At 36.5% G+C, this 17,120-nt stretch overlaps 1 protein-coding gene and 1 long non-coding RNA gene across 4 annotated transcripts in view; one reads left to right on the forward strand and one right to left on the reverse strand.

The window, feature by feature from the left end:
* Positions 1 to 2,088: 2,088 nt before the first annotated feature.
* On the forward strand, positions 2,089 to 16,967 carry LOC149556401 (uncharacterized). The gene is made up of 2 exons (XR_016364696.1): positions 2,089 to 2,227; positions 16,729 to 16,967. It is a non-coding gene; the product is annotated as an uncharacterized LOC149556401 (long non-coding RNA).
* Positions 2,663 to 17,120, reverse strand: part of LOC149556402 (PI-PLC X domain-containing protein At5g67130-like) — a 37,860-nt gene continuing 23,402 nt past the window's right edge. For all 3 annotated transcript variants that reach the window (XM_089830693.1, XM_089830691.1, XM_089830692.1), the window contains exons 5-8: positions 5,597 to 5,900; positions 4,732 to 4,955; positions 4,544 to 4,630; positions 2,663 to 3,194 (exon numbers count right to left, since the gene is read on the reverse strand). In XM_089830693.1, coding sequence (XP_089686819.1) covers positions 3,006 to 3,194; positions 4,544 to 4,630; positions 4,732 to 4,955; positions 5,597 to 5,900 — 804 coding nt within the window. In that variant the 3' untranslated portion in view covers positions 2,663 to 3,005. The remainder of the gene's footprint in view (positions 3,195 to 4,543; positions 4,631 to 4,731; positions 4,956 to 5,596; positions 5,901 to 17,120) is intronic.

Raw genomic sequence — 17,120 nt, forward strand, 5'->3', positions numbered from 1 at the left:
AGTAACACCTAGAGAATGAGGGACAACACCCCGAGATAATAGCAAGTTGAAATACCTTCTCTTTATTTTTTAATATTTGTGTAGATGTGTCCCGAGACAAATGCAAATTATCTAGATATAGTTAATAGTCATTAATTTTTAGTTAAAGATTTAAATTAAGTGGTATCAACTCCATAAACATAAATGAAAATATTTTGAGTACATAAAACAAAAGTAATTAATCACTTTTGAGCCATCATCTCTCTCTCTCTCTCTCTCTCTCTCTCTCTCTCTCTCTCTCTCACACACACACACACACACACACACACACATCCTTTTATTCGTATCCCATTATTGTAAATGTTGATTACTTCGGTCATTGAACTAAATCTGCATTCTGCATAGTTTAAAGTGATATTAAATATCAATATAATAATATAGCAAACCGATCTCCTTTGAAGCTCTTGTAAGAATTTGTGAAAATTTATAAACATGTAGATTATCATGTTTTTGTAGCTTCACATGTCTATACACACTCTAATTATCAAAAACTTGCACTTAGTCATAAGATACTTGATTTAATGACAAGTTGTTGAGTTCAAATGTTTTATTAGTCGATTGGTTGCCTATGCTGAGACTTCCCCACAAAAATCATGGTGTTTCACCTAAAAAGTATGATCAACACTCAATTAATTTTTAGTATTGTCAAGAAATGGTAATGATCAAGCAATTGGTGGTATAGTATGTGGTGTTGATGTGGCCTCGGCCATTGAGCTTATGCCATGTGTCTTTTAACATCCTGGAGAAATCACAACATGATGCTTAACTATCATTTTGATCCCTTAGACTAATGGTCTTGTGGACATCATTAAAACCCTTTCATTTCATTTCATTTATATGTGAATAGAAAGGAATTGATTGAGGGATTCATGCACTAATGGGTTAGCTAATGCCATGTGCACAATCTTTATTGGTTCATTAGCTAGTGTCATTGATTTTTGAGATTAGTTGAAAGAGACCTTTTGAATTACCAACGTACATTTAGAAAACATGTATTGGGCGAACATTTTTCAATTTTAAAATTGAAAAAAAAAACATGTATTAGGTGAACATTTTTCAATTTAAAAATTTTAAAAAAACAATGTTAAAGTATTTTGCACTTCACCTATCAAAAGCAAAAGTATGTTCAAATATTCATAAGTTAAAATTCCAAAAAATGAATGTATTACCATTTGTTTTAAGAAACAAAATGACAAATTATAGAACATTCTTTGAACAAGGAAAATAAGCTAGCAAAAAATGCTACAAATCAAGCTTATTATGCACACTCTAATTGGTTTATTTATGGGCATATTTTAGAGTTTTACCAACTGGTACAATATTTTAGAGTTTGCCAATTATTTGAAGAATTTGCTTTTAATCAAAAAAAATTCATCTTTAGCATGTTTCTCTATAATAATATAATGTTGTCAAAAGATTTTTTAAAATTATTTATAAAAGATAAGATTGTTATGTTTAGATGATTCATTATTTCTCAACATAAAAATCTCATGTAATTTTTTAAAAATATTACTATTATTATTATTTAATTTTTTAAAATAGGTATATAATTTAAATTTTTAAATTATTATTTTTTTTAAAAAAATTTCAAATTTTAAAGGTTCATTTTTTCATTTTTAATTTTACATTTTTAATTAAAATTTATCTTGAAATTTTAGTTTTTTTTGAAATATTAGAAAGTTCAATTGTTCATTTAAAAAGTGTATTGCCTAAATTGTAAATGTATTAAATTTTAATTTTTTTAAAAACAGCTGATTTCAATAGTAAATATAATCACTTTTGCAATCACACATTCAAACGTCACTTGTAAAAAAAAAATTTCTCACTTAAAAAATATAAGAAAGTAGAATAGCTTTCTATTTTTATTGTTAAAAATTTACTATTTTAAATGTAGATTAATAAGTAGAATTTGAAATTAATAATTATAATAATAATTCTAACTTTATCTATAATTAAAAAAACACCTGGCCTACTGGTTTGGTGGCCCCATTTGGTGTTTGATATGGACTAAGATGGAGTGTGGTTTTCAAATACAAGCATGATGTAAATCTGGATGGCTTTGGCAGCCAAAATTCCTCAGGGGCTGAAAACAAAGAGGATCTAGCAGAAGATGATGAAGAAGTCGTGCCACAGTGTAACTTATTGGAAGAAGCCGACGAAGAAGATGAGCTAGATCACTTAACAGAAGGTAGTGTGCAGAACTAGTAAGCTGGATCTTTTTGTCTTTTTAAGAAAAAGAAAGAATTTTTAATTATACTCGGCCTTTTTAAAGACAACGTAGAGATTTGGAAAAAGCAATCCGCATGCATCAATTTATTGTCATCTCTAACGTAAAAAAAGCAGCCATCTTTCCATTTTTTGCCCTTACAAAGAAACGGAAGCTAAACATCATCCTTTCTTTCACCTTGTACCGGTTTAATGTAAGCCGACAAATAATCCCACCTTAATAACCAATAAGGCCAACCCATGTTTCCAACGAGGCACCTCACAATTGACGGATATTTCTTCGCCTATCTCATGAGGGTTTTTAGTTGACCTTGAATAGAAACTGCTATAATTAGATTTGAATTCAATTTGATTTAGTCAGAACTTAAGTACAAAATTTGTGATGCAGTGTACAGCCTTAAACTACAAATCAACAAATTATCTATTACTGTTCAAAAAATGGCTAATACGAGCAACATACAAATAATGTGATCACCAAAGATAACTTGGCGGTCAATTTCTAAAGTAAAAAACTTCTCGACTCAAGTTCCTCATTCAAAATGCTGACAAGGTCTGTGGAATGATTTCAACCGTATCCAAGGTTGAATGATGTATGTCCTAGTTCGCAGATGGAACTGAAAATTGGCAATTTGCCTGTATACAATACTGAAGTACAAAATCGGGCTTAAGGTCTTGAAATTCATTGTGGAAGAGCATTGGATTCGCATATAAATCACAAAAAAATCCTTGCTTGTTTATGCCTAGATAGTATAGGCAAGATGCATCAGGTGTAGCAAGAAGAGCAGCACAGCAAGCGGAATGAAGCATTCAACATAAGGAGCCGCAGAGGCATCAGGTCCAGATTGACCAGAGGTTGCGGTACTTGGACTCCCATTTGTGTTTGATTTATTATTACTTGATGACTTGCATACTCCAAACTTTCCATTTGCCTGCAATTATATCATAACAAAGAATAGTAAGAATAGTTTTTAGACTGGCAAGTTCTTTGAAAGAAATAAAATGTCCAAAAGATGGTGCCTAATTGCATAGCTCCCTTGGTCGCAATAAGGCAGCTCGTATCTTAGTGGAGAGGGGCAAGGCTGTGGTAGTATTACCCCATCTAAAGGAGCTTTCTGAATTTTGATATTTACCCAGGGTTTTGCTGAGAAATTTTCAGAAAGGCCTAGAGCCCATTTGGTTCTATCACTATGGCATATTGAACTCTTGCTGTCCTACAAAATTTTCAGAAATGATAGGAATAACTAGCAAAGTTTGCCACTATAAATTTCCAAAGATGACTAAAAACAATCTCGCTATTTGGAAGTGAATACTTTTGCAGTGCCCTCTCAATCTCACAGAAAAATGCCCACTTCTGGTTTTCAGAAGAATTTTATAACTTTTCCATTAAAACTCCACCATTCAATTCGCACTTGGTCACCTGCATGGTGAAAATAGCAGCACTAACCCTTCAATAGAAACCCATCCTAAGGTGTGTATCCACATAAGAATATTTACAGGAAAAAAAGGACCTGTAAATTATCGTGGTGTTTGGAATGGCAGATTCATCTAAATATCATCCAGATTTCTTCAGGGCTGCCTATAACTTTGATAAATTTACCTTACGTTAAAAACACCTGAAGAAGTTGTGGCCCAGGTGTTTTTCAGGCTGGAACTCCCTTACGGAAAGCCCATTAAAGATTTTATTTCATGAGCAAGTTTGTAAGCGAACGAGAACTACCTATGCATCAGACAAGCTGCCTGTAACCTCACCTAAAATACAACCAAAGGAAAATGAGAACACGTGGCAAGGTTGCGGCAATATGAGAAATATAATGTGACATGGAATAAAATAAAACAGTTGAAAGCCACTCAAAACCTCACCCAAATTTTTTATTAAAAAGAGTGGCAAGGTTCAAGAGTCCTAAATAGTGTTAACCAATCTGAATTCACAATGAAGTCTAGGTTGTCCTTAAAGTCGTAAAGGATTTCCAAAAATTGACTACTGCAGCAAGTTTACATTGCATTCAAACGTGGCAGGGGTTTGAATTCAGTGTCTCAAAAATTTTCCTGTGGCCTAAACTAAAACACAAGCATAGCTAGCTTCTTGTTAAATTCAGAGGTTTCCAATTCAAGCATGGCACATATTTAAATTCAGAATCTAAAAGGTTTCCATGCCTTTATCCAAAACGTTTATGTAGCTAGATTGTGGTGCATTCAAATGTTTCTAGTTAAATCCATACTGTATTATAAGCTCTATAACTTCACAAATAAAGACATTAAAACAATGTATGTCAGTTACCTGGCATTCTGTAACATCACTACAGCCACAGGTCAGTTGTCCATTCAACTTATCCACAGCTTGAAATGCACCTCCACCATAGCTTCGCTGCACATGATGATATGTATTCAGCTACAACTTTATTTAATTTTATGCTAACCCACAAAATCATTATTTTGATAGTTATAAGGAGGGACCAGACCACCTACCTTGTAGAAATCTACTGCTAGGAAGTTTGCCCATCTTTTTCCTGCGTTCTCGTAACACACACCGAGTATGTTTATTAGCTGGTCGGAGTTGACAGTGCAGGCTACTGGTACGCTGGGATTGTCAGGGAAAAAATTCTCCAAAAAGAGGGATTGGCTTGTTGAAGTCAGACTTTTTGATTCAGCTCGGTTTGTACAGCTGTCATTTGACAAACCAGCAGTACCATCTGCAAACATTTTTTTTTTTTTTGCCATGTTAGGATATCCCTATATCCTTTTACATGTAAATGTACACTTACACCAAAAGAACAAAAGAAGGGTTTCTCCTAAAGCCGTCGAATCATTTTACTTATAAATGCATATACACACCATAAAGACCAGAAAAATCTATTCTTGCAAAGACTCGTATCATGTTCTTTGTAAATGTAAATCCACGCCAATGGAGGAATTCTTCTTTAAGCAATTACATTAACTTTACTTGTAAAGATATATAAACATTAAAAAGAAGAAATTCTCCTAAATAAATTTGATCATTTTAACACTAGATGCAATCCAGATCAAAAGGAGAAATTTCTGTCAAGGACTAGGTTAATTTTACTTGAGAATGCATACCCACATCAGAAGACCAATAACAGTAACCCACCAGAGGTGACTATTTTTTTATTGTGATCAGACATGTGCCTCAATGGACCAAAAAATAATATTCTGCAAAAAAAATACTTGGATCCATTCACTTCAAAACTAAATTCATGCACCAAAAGAAGGAATTCTCCTGCAAAAATTTGATTGTTTTACTTTAAAATATAAATCAACACCAAAAGAGAAGGAAGAGAGATTGAGGATTGAAGTGGACAATGACTTAGCTTACATTGATTCTCAACTACATATTTCCATTGGTAAGCAATTCCTTCAGAGGCCTCTTTAGATGATTGAGAAGTGAAAACAATAAGGCGCTCATTTTTGGCAACCATGTCTTTCACAGTAGGCCAGTCTCCACCATTTTGTGGCATGCTTGAGACTGGACACCAATATTTCATGAGTCCAGCTGCAGTGAAGACTTTGGTTAGCCCTTTGGATGATCTGACATAGTCTTCAATAAATATTGTAATGATTTCAGATGGATTGGCTTCCAGAAATGATGCAATCTCTTTCAATGTATTGATAGCAGGCATCTGTAAGAGTAAAACTGAATGAGTTCAAAAATAAATAGTTAAAAAACTATTAATAGAAACATAATTAAAACCCAAAATACAATATTTTAAGTTGTTTCCTCTGTAACTGAACATTATGTCTAACAAAAAGATGTATTTAGTTCGATTCCAATTGATTTCTGTAACTACGATGAAGATTTATTTTCTTGCATCCTTGTCTATTATTTACATATCAGCTTTGCTAGATGAGTATCTCTGTAAATATTTCAAGAAATGCCAAAGCTGGATCAGAATTTTTTTATGATTTGACTTTGCACATATCAGAAATGCTAAAATAAAAGGGCAAATGAGCGATGTCTATTTTAATCACAAAAGCTGGGCAAACAATGGAGTTGCCACCAGAATAACATTTAAAATCGGGTAGAGTAAAACTAAAACCTCTTACCAGGCATGTATAATGGAAGTGTTGAACTTTCATTCAAAGGGTAGTGTTTGAGCAAATATTATTGCAATTAGGTTTGATTCCCAGCTCACCAGGATTGTCCAGGCTTGGGCAACAAGTGCATACACACTTACATAAGAGAAACTCCACAAAAATAATTTACACTCAATTATACTGATAAGTGAATGGTAGTTTTGACGAGACGTTTTGAGATGGCGTGCGTATTTCAGTCTGCTGCTAGGGCCTGCATGCCCTAGCCCGACCTGCGACTGGGCTAATCTCCTTGATGTGCATTTTCTTCATGCTTGCGAGGGCCCGCGCTTGCTGTAGCCTGGGTGGACGTTGCTGGTTTGGGCGGCTTGGTCTTCCTTCAGCTGTGGGTTGGCATCTGCAATCTTTTCTTGCCACTGCCACGTCCTTGGTGGGGGTCTACGGTGGTGTGTGGGTGAGGGGCTTCTGCCCCATCTTTCCTTATTTTGTTTGCTACATGCGGGCTCCGGGAGAATGAGGGATCTTGGTATCGCCTCCTCCCTGCCTTCTAGTGGAGATTTGGAGATGGGTGATCCGGCTTCGATGGTGCATGCCAGCAGTAAGGTTCTGAATGGTAAACCCCAATCGGGGGAAGCAAATCCTCTTCAAATGGGAAGATTTGATTACAGAAAATTAATGGATGTTTGCAGAAAGCCGATGTCAGGCCAATTTTGGTTATTCAACCTAAACAGGTTTCGAAGGATGTCGAGTACTGGAGCAATCATGCTCTTATTTGCAAATTTTTGGGGCTTCACCTTTCATTGCCTGTGTTGAATTCTTGGGCCCACCGGGTGTGGAACCCAGAAGGAGATATGGAGATTCTATTAGTAGCGAATAATTATTTCATGGTTATCTTCTCAAGTATGTTGGACAGGAATAAGGCTTTTGAAGGTGGTCCTTATTTCTTTAATCAGGCAAGGCTCTTCATCAAGCCTTGGCACATAGGCTTTAACTCAACTGGCGAAATCCCTTCTCGAGTTCCGGTGTGGGTTCGCTTGCCAAGACTTCCTTTGGAATTCTGGAGGGAAGATATTCTTCATTCAATCTCGATGCTTCTTGGAAAACCTGTGGAATCGGTTACACAAACTCAAGATCGTAAGGTAATCTCTTTTGCTCGTATTTGTGTAGAAGTGATTTAAATAATCCGCTACCAGATTCTATGGAGATTTGTATGGGCTCAGTTTCCTGGATTCAGCAGTTGGATTACGAGACCCTACCGTTTAGATGCAAAATCTGCCATGAGTATGGGTATTTATTTCGCAGATGTCCCAGGAATAAGAACCCCACATTGGATGCTCCCGAACCCCCTAGGGAGGATAAGGGGAAGGCTAAGTTATCTAATGGACCTGTTGATAGCGAGGGGTTTACTCAGGTTAAATCTCGTAACAGAGGCAAAGGTAAGAAGAGAACCTGGATGGACAAGCGGACTAACAGCACCTTTAACAGGTTTGAGGCTCTTGGAGACATGGTCCAAGAGGAAGGTATCCCAGTTGAGCTCTCGTCTGAGGCCAAAGGTCAGCATGAGATTCAAGTTGGGGATATGCAGAGAGAGGATCAGATTCTATTTTCAGGGGACCTACAGGACAAGCAGCTGGATATTGATTTGCCTCCTCTTGTATAGGATATTGGAGATCTTTGTGGGTCACAGCGTTCGAAGGGCCCAGTCTTGGCAGTTCCTAACCCCCTTTTGCCCAAGCAGACCTCTGATTCCGAAAAGAGTAATAAGGCTCCTCTTGTTTTAGGCATACAGTAGAGATCCTTCAAAAAGGGGCCTTTAGATAAACCGTAAAAGAGTGGTAGGAAGACTGATCAAGAGAAGGTGAAGATTATGGGTGAAAATTTGGTTGAGTCTAGGTCTGTGAAACCCATTGATTCTCATTTCTCCCACCCTCATAAATGATTGTGTTGTTATGGAATGTAAGGGGGTTGTAACAGCATCCCCAGACAAAAGGTTGTTCACAGATTAATTGAATCTCAGTCTCCTAATATGGTCTTTATTCAGGAAACAAAACTTGCATTGCATGGTTTGGCTAATTGTGCTGCGTGTATCTGGCCCTTGGGCTCTTGGCAGGGGTTGGGTGCCTTGAACAGTTCAGGTGGGGTGGCTTGCTTCTGGGACCCAAGAAAAGTCTCCCCCTTATGGTGGATCTCTAGTCGGTCCTCCATCTCTTTAGTTGCCACTAGCTTTGAGACTGGTGAAAGGCGCCTTCTATCCAATATTTATGCTCCTACTAATTTTTCAGGTAAGTCCTAGTTATGGGCTCATATTAGATTCATCCGATCCCTGGACCCCTTTTTTCCATGGATTATGGTTGGAGATTTTAATGCAGTTACTAGTCTGGAGGAAAAGCAGGGTGGGCTAGCTAGGCTGGACCCATCTTCAAATCTGCTCAAAGATATGATTGGCTCATTGATTCTCATTGATGTGAAGCCAACCAATGGAGTCTTTACATGGAATAACCGGAGATGTGGTGATGAGGCTATCTCGAAAAGGCTTGACAAATTTTTGGTTTCCTGCTATTGGATGGACAACAGGTGGATCACCAATTCTGAAATTCTTGACTGGAGGGGCTCGAATCACTGGCCCATTAAGCTCTCCATCTCTTCATACAGGATCACCAAGAATCCCTCTTTCAAATTCCAACTGATGTGGCTCAGAGATTTGTCTTTACTTGATCTTATGGTGGATTGGTGGTATGAGGGAATGCCTGCTCATGGTACGGCCATGTACACTTTTAGTAAGAGGCTTCAACATGTGAAGTACAGGCTTAAGAGATGGAATAAACAGTGTTTCAGGTATCTACATATTCAGAAGACTGTTGCTCAAACCAAGCTGAATGATATTACTCGCCAAATTCGTGACCATGGGTTGAACTGTAAGCTGAGTAAAGCTAAGTCCTTAGCTATTAAGGATCTAGAAGAGTGGGAGCTTCGGGAGGAGATTTTTTGGAAACAAAAATCTCGTATCAATTGGCTCTAAGAGGGGGATAGGAACACTGCTTTTTTTCACAACTCTGTTAAGGCACAAAGGCACGGGAACTCTCTCTACTCTCGTCTTAACTGATGGAGCTCAGAGCTTTTCTTGTGAAGATATTTCTAGGGAAGCAGTCAATTACTTCTCTGATCTCTTCTCTAGGGAGGATCTTTCTGCTAGGCCTGAGGAGCGAGACATCTTGGATTGTATCCCTCACCTTGTCTCTACTGAGATGAATGGCACCCTCTTAAGCCCTATCTTGCTTCCTGAATTGGAGAAAGTTGTGTTTAATATGAAGAAAGCTAAGGCCCTAGCCTAAATGGTTTTCCAATTGAGTTTTTCCAAGAATTGTGGGAGATAATAAAGTATGATCTCCTAGATGTGGTCCAGGAATCACATAGGAATAAATAGATGCTGAAGTCTTTGAATTCTACCTTCTTGGCTCTCATTCCTAAGAAGGAAGGTGCAAATCGGTTGGATCAATTTAGGCCTATAGCGTTATGTAATGTTGTCTACAAGATCATCACCAAATTGATTGCTGAGAGGCTCAAACCACTCCTTGGTTCTTTGACCTCTGCTAAACAGGGTGGCTTTGTTGATGGAAGACAAATTTTGGATGGGGTTGTGATAGCAATGGAGGTTGTACACTCTATGGCTACTTCTAAGGAGAAAGCTATGTTCATTAAATTGGACATGGCCAAAGCTTATGATCGGGTGAGTTGGGAGTTCTTATAGAAAATTCTTTTGACTTTTGGGTTTGCTGAGGAGTGGGTGGATTGGGTTCTTAGCTGTGTGACCCCGTCCTCCTTCTCAATTCTTATTATGGAGAACCTTCAGATTTGTTTGGTGCCTCTCGGGGACTTTGGCAAGGGGACCCTTTATCTCCCTACTTGTTCATTATCATGGCGGAGGATCTTGGTAGATTTCTAAAAACTCAAGTGCGGCAGGGTCTTATCCAAAGTTGGAGCTGGAAAAATGATCGTCCTTCGTATTCTCATCTTCAGTTTGTGGATGATACCGAATTGATGGGCATGGCTAGAATCAATGAGGCAGTGAATATCAGGAAAGTTTCGGATACCTATTTGAAAGCCTCAGGTTAGAGAATTAATGATGATAAGTCTTTCATTTATTTCTTTGATACTCCTTGGCTTATTCAAAACAGGATTGCTAGAATTCTTAGATTCCAAATTGATTCTCTTCCTTTGATGTACCTCGGGGTCCCTTTGTCCTTGGTTGCTGAACAGAGGGACTACTGGCAGGGGATTTTAGATAAATTCAGGAGTAAGGTTAGTCACTGGACTTACAAATGGTTATCTTCTGCTGGGAGAGTGATTCTACTTAAGACTGTGGTGCAGTCTCTTCCCATTTACAGGTGTTGTGTTCAGGTCCCACCCTCTAATTTTGTGAGGGACTTTGATGCTTTATCTCGGCAATTTCTTTGGTCTGGTAGCCTTCTTTCCTTGAAGTGGAGCCTGGTCAAGTGGGAGTCTGTGTTTAGGCTGAAACATGTTGGAGGCCTTGGGCTTCGTTCAATGGCTCTTGTTGTCACGGCCTTGGCTGCCAAGTTGTACTAGCGATGGTGTAACAATCAAGACCAAGATTGGGCCAAGATACTTTCCCATAAGTACTTTCCTGGTGTAGATTGCTCTGAGGTGCCACAACTTCCTTTGGTGGGTAAAGGCTCCTGTATCTGGGATACTCTTAAGAAGGGAGCCCAACTAGTTAAGGAGGGTCTCTTCTGGATTTGTAATAGAGGCTCGAATACTCTGTTTTGGCAGAACTCTTGGGATGGCCACCCCCCCATTATCTCTAGCTTTCCCCAGTATCTACCCCTTTCCCACACTTTTTACTAATGCTGGTTGGCTTAAGGTGGAGCATTTTAAGACCGTCAAATGCCTAGGTCAGGTTGAGGTGACTTGCTGGAAAGATTCGCAGGAGTGGCCAGTTGGTGGCTCTGATGAGGATCGTGCCCTACTTTCTAAAGTTTTGGAGAATAGGTTCTATAGCTCCCTTAATGGGAGGGACAGCTTGGCTTGGAGTCCTCGTCCTAAAGGTAAATTTACAATCGCTCAAGGCTATGCTATACTTTGACAGGAACTTACACGGTCTGGCTGAAGTGCACTGGTGGAAGAAGGCTTGGAGCAACTTTTCTTTGCCCAAATGTAATTTCTTCTTATGGCTGTTGGCTCAGAAGAAGTGCCTCGCTTGGGAGAATCTTTGCAAACGAGGTTTCCAAGGGCCTTCAGTTTTCTTTCTTTGTTTGCACAATGAGGAGTGTGCCTCCCACTTATTTTTCTCTGCCCTTTTTCGAGAGAAATATGACATAGATGGTGGGAGGCTTGGTGTCATGGTTGTAGTCATGCTACTTCCCTTATTGATTTCTAGGAAAGCTTGGGCAGACCTCCAGCGAAGACTTCTTTCTTACAAGTTGTCTAGATGGTTAGCCCGATTTTCATTCTCTAGAACCTTTGGCTGGAAAGGAATTACAGAATTTTTTGTGGTTCCAAATTAGGAAGCTGCCAACTTTGGAAGATGATTCTTAATAGGCTCTAGGAAATGATTTTTGCAAAGTGTGATATGTTTGAGACTATAGCTCCTGGGGATCAAGTTATTGTGAGGAATTTGGGCCTAGGAGATAATAGCCAGGGATACACTCTTGGAAAAAGACCTAGCCATGTTAAGCAGCGGGTTAGTCGGGATGGGAGGTGGTCTCCTCCCTCGACTGGGATCTTGAAGATCAATACGGATGGTTCTTCTCGGGGGAACCCTGGTCATGCCGGTATTGGGGCTATTGGTAGAGGCAGTGATGGTGGTGCGATTTTTCTCCTCTCTATTTACAAGGGTCAACGTTTCAATAATTTGATGGAGGCCCTGGCTATTAAGGTTGCTATTGAGCAAGGTTGCGCTTTAGGGTGGCGGAAGGTCATCTATGAGTCTGACACTCAGATTGTTGTGGATATGCTGAATAACCAAAGGTTGGAGGATGTTAGTTGGCAACTTGCCTCTTTGGCCAAACAAATTCTTAATCTTTCTAGTTCCTTAGACTCTGTCTCCTTTCATCATATCCCTCACAAATGGAACAGAGTGGCGAATTGTTTGGCAAAGTGGGCTTCAGAGAATGTGGGTGGATGGGATATTAACGGTAGGGATGAATTACCTTCTGAGTATTGTGAGATCATTGAACAGTTGCTAGTAGAGGACAGGAGTATGTAGTGTTGTTTTGGGCCTTTGGCCTTTGCTCTCTAACTTGGATTTGATTAAATAAATTTTTACCCCTCTTTTTTCCAAAAAACAGTGTAGGGTAGTTCCAGCTCCGTGCCACTTCACTGAAATTCTCTTCTCCATATTCAGTTCATCAATCCAACAAATGAATCATTTACAAGGTCTTTGCCCCTCACCACCATAAGTGGCTGTAATGTCCCCTTTTTGGATCGATCATGATTGATGTTTATTTAGTCAATCGAAATGTTCATATTAGTTATTTTTGTTATCAAATGATATTATTATTTGGATTTACAACCGAAGATTATAGATATTATCCAAGTTGCCTAGATTCTATCTATGAACTCCCTCAAAGCTTACAAGTCCAAGCCTGTCTCACAAAGATTTATGGAATGCTGACCCCCACACTCTATTGGAAAAAGACCCACTAGATTGGATTTATACAAGCCCCTCCTTGGTATCGAAATATGCCTTCTATCGAAAAGACAAATAATAGAAATATTAGAAATGATCTTCTTTCAATAATTGTTCAAAATAATATTTGGAAATTGATTTTAACATCCCCCAATATTTATAATTATAAATTGAGATTAATAACTAATAATAACACTAGGATTTTATTTCCCATCTCAAGTATAAAGAATTTATTCTATTTCTATATTTTTTCATTTAAAATTATCCACTTTATAATAATCATATGTATATTGTAGGTTCTCTTACATATTTAGCGGCCGACGCCACTATATAATAACATATATATTAATAGATTAACATGTGTTAATGCAGATGGCCCGCTGGTTTAAAAATATCTATAGTTCTACATGGGACATTCAATACAAGCAAGTGTTTCGTATGAGCCATTTGCCATCTTCGATGGCAATGTCACTTTTTTTCTTTTAATTAATTAAAGGGTCGAGTCAATAAGGGCCTGCCCTTTCAACTTTTTGGAAGTAATTGTCACATCCCCGTTTTAAGATAGAATTTTAATAATAATTACATAATACAATGTTATTAAATAAATAATGATAATGAAGTTAAATTAAAACCAATACTAAAATATAAATACAAGAAATAATTTTCTACTCTATATTATCAATGAAATAATATTTAGTATTTTAAATAAATAATAATATTAAAATGAAGAAATAAACAAATTCAATTAAATACAAGAGATAATATTGTAGAAAGTATGTTAACTTTCTAAATATAATTCAATAATAAATACAAATAAGTAAATAAATAATATAACATAGAATAATATAAATTAACTAAATCTAATGAAAAGTCAAATGATATTTAACAAATAGAGATGACTCCATAAAATTAAGATATAAAAGGGAGAGAAGAAGATATAAAAGGAAGAGAAGAGGAGAAGTAGGAGTTCAAAAAGGAAAATTGGAAGAGGAAAGTAATATGAAGAAAATAGGGAAGTGACTTTCTAAAAAGGTATTAATGATATTGAAAGGATGTGAACCTTTGAAAGGATCATAATTATAAATAGTTGTGACTCTTCAAAAATATTGTAATTATAAAGTATTGGGACTTTTTCAAATGATTTTAGTGAAGTGTTGTGACTTTTCTAAAGGATTATTACCATAAAGTGTTGTGACTTTTCAAAGGATTTGTATTATGAAAGGTTGTGACTCTTGGAAAAGAAGAAACAAAAAAGTACATTTTATCCTTTCCTTACAATTAGAAAAGGAAGAATTTTAGAAAGTAAATATAGAGTTGAGATAATCTAGAAGGAATAATTCATTGAAAGGCCAACTAAGGATAGAGCCAATGGACCAAGCAAAGAGCAAGGTAAGAAAGGTATGTTTGTGGATTATATTTGTTTAATTATGTCTATGAATTTATTTATATTAATGAATCATACTTGTGGATAATTTATGTAAAGGTGGAATTCGAAATGGATAACAGACATGACTTAATGGCTAATGGTTTAAAATCAAGAAAGTCCCTTTTTAAATTAACAAATAATCTTAATGTTCATTAAAGGTTACTTGATCAATGAAGTCTCTTTTGAGGAGAAGATTTGATCATAATTTCTATAGTGGCAGTATTAGAGATGGGTGTAACCTCCCATTTGGCTAACATGATGAAGTAGATCACAAAGTATCAATCTCAGTATCAAAGATGGGTATAATTATCCATTTGGCTAACATAATAGAGATGGACATATAGTGTTGGTATCAGAGATGGGTGAAATGCCCATTTGGCCAAACACTACCTAAAAGGATATGACCTCTATAATGTTGGTATGCGAGATATTTTATCTCCATCTGACCAACATGACTGAGGAAATATAATGGTACGAATATTCTAACGGTGTCAACATATGCATATATGAGCCTTAAGAGGTACACTCTAGAAAAGACGGCTGAATAACTAAGTGTTAGGAAACCCGATCTAGAGACATCTTTAAGGTTGGGTTAGGATAGAAGGTAGAATAGTAAAATATATTTTATTATTGTATAATTCTTATAGTAATGGTAGAACTTTTCCAAGTCTTGTTTTCCCTATTGGGGGCGGGTCCTTTTGTACCATGACCATACATGCCAGTATGAGGTCATTATTGACAAGTGGGTGTTGTTTCACATGGGTAATGGCCGACGTGTCCCTTTTCATTTATAAAGTTGTTATTATGATAGTTGTTATATTTGTTTGCTAATTTAATTAGAAGTGTTTATCTAATTATGATTGTCTATTTACTTATTAATAATTAATTAATATTATTTATATGTTCAATATTATTTATTTATCCAATATTGTTCAACTTCATACTATGCATTTAATGTATGATTATGACACACACACACACACACACATATACACATTGACTTATTTATTATTAGCAATTATCTAATATTCAGTTAGCTATTCTATTATGATATTGATTACGATTTGATATTAGATTTCCTTAGTAGAGGGGGAATTACAGTCCTACCCTCCCAAAATTGCCTGTCCTCAAGCAATTATGACTTCCATTTCATCCAATGGATCTTGGCCAACCCAAGTCTCATTACAAAATGTTGCTTCATTTCAAAATTTGGATTCGATGATACAATTGATTAAATGCTATGAGCGATTTTAACTTCAACTAGATTGGTTGAATGTATGATTGATTTCATGTTTGATGGTATAAAACGACATTATGATATCGATTATGATTTGATATGAGATTTCCTTATTAGAAGGTGTATTAAAGTCCTATCCTCCCAAAATTGCTTGTCCTCAAGCAATTACGATTTCCATTTCATCCAATAGATCTTGACCAACCCTTGGTCTTGTTACACGAGATTATTTCATTTCAAAATTTGAAGATGATACAATTGATTGAATGCTATGAGTGATTTTAACTTCAACTGGATTGGTTGAATGTCTGATTGATTTCATGTTTGATGGTATACAAGGGCAATTTGTAGGCAGCAAAATTTGATTGATGACTTCATAATCGAAAGATATGGTATGATTGAAATAAGTAGTCTCAATGTCTTTTTTTTGTTATAGTTGATAATTCATTTAATGGTATCTTTGATGATTGTCTCGTATACGATGGTTGTTTGTTTTCAAGGATTGATGTACACTACTATGCATCAAGAGTGAAACTATTTTAAGAGAATGATGAATAACCCTCAATAGATTTAACAACTACCATATTAAGTTCAAGTCCTCGCTTCTTACATGCACTCCTTAGGAAGATGGAAATTTCACTGTCGTAGGGCGCGCTAGACACTCATCTACAAGTAGGCTCCCTCAAGGCATTGGGACTATCTGTTTCTACCCATCTTGGAATCTTTCCTCAAGGCATTGGAAACCATGTTCTTACCCATCTTGGAATTTACCTATCTTGAGAAGATTTACTCTGCCTCTCCCAAATTGACAGAAATCCCTTGTATTTATGAATATATATTTATCATTTGTTTGATCAATGTTTTCAAGCTTTTCACAATTGCTTGTATTCAATAGTTTGAGCTTTCATATTGACTAAAATGTTTATAATTGTGTTTACTTTGGAGGATAGCAGGATCTTAGCTTTGATACAAATTGTAATGTCCTCTTTTTTGGGTCGATCATGATTGATGTTTATTTAATCAATCAAAATGTTTATAGTAGTTATTTTTGTAATCAAATGATATTATTATTTGAATTTCTAACCGGAGTTTATGGATGTTATCCAGATTGCCTAGACACCATCTATGGACTCCCTCAAAGTTTACATGTCCAAGCTCATTTCACAAGGATTTACAAAATGTTGACCCTCACCCACTACTGGGAAAAGATCCACTAGATTGGATTTGTACAAGTCCCTTCTTGGTAACAACATATACTTTCGATCGAAAAGACAAATCATAGTAATATTAGGAACGATCTACTTCCAATAATTATTCGTACTAATATTTAGTAATTGATTTTAACATCCTACAATATTTATAATTAGAAATTGAGACTAATAACTAATAATAACACTAAGATTTTGTTTCTTTGTTTTGGTCACTGGCTTTTTAGGTTGCTGGAGTTTACAATGTATTATCCTTGTTCCACCATAGTTTTAAATTTGGACTAAAACGAT

Source organism: Cupressus sempervirens, chromosome 5, assembly GCF_028749045.1.
Source record: "Cupressus sempervirens isolate cs-2001-9-10 chromosome 5, ASM2874904v1, whole genome shotgun sequence".
Taxonomy (NCBI): Eukaryota; Viridiplantae; Streptophyta; class Pinopsida; order Cupressales; family Cupressaceae; genus Cupressus; species Cupressus sempervirens.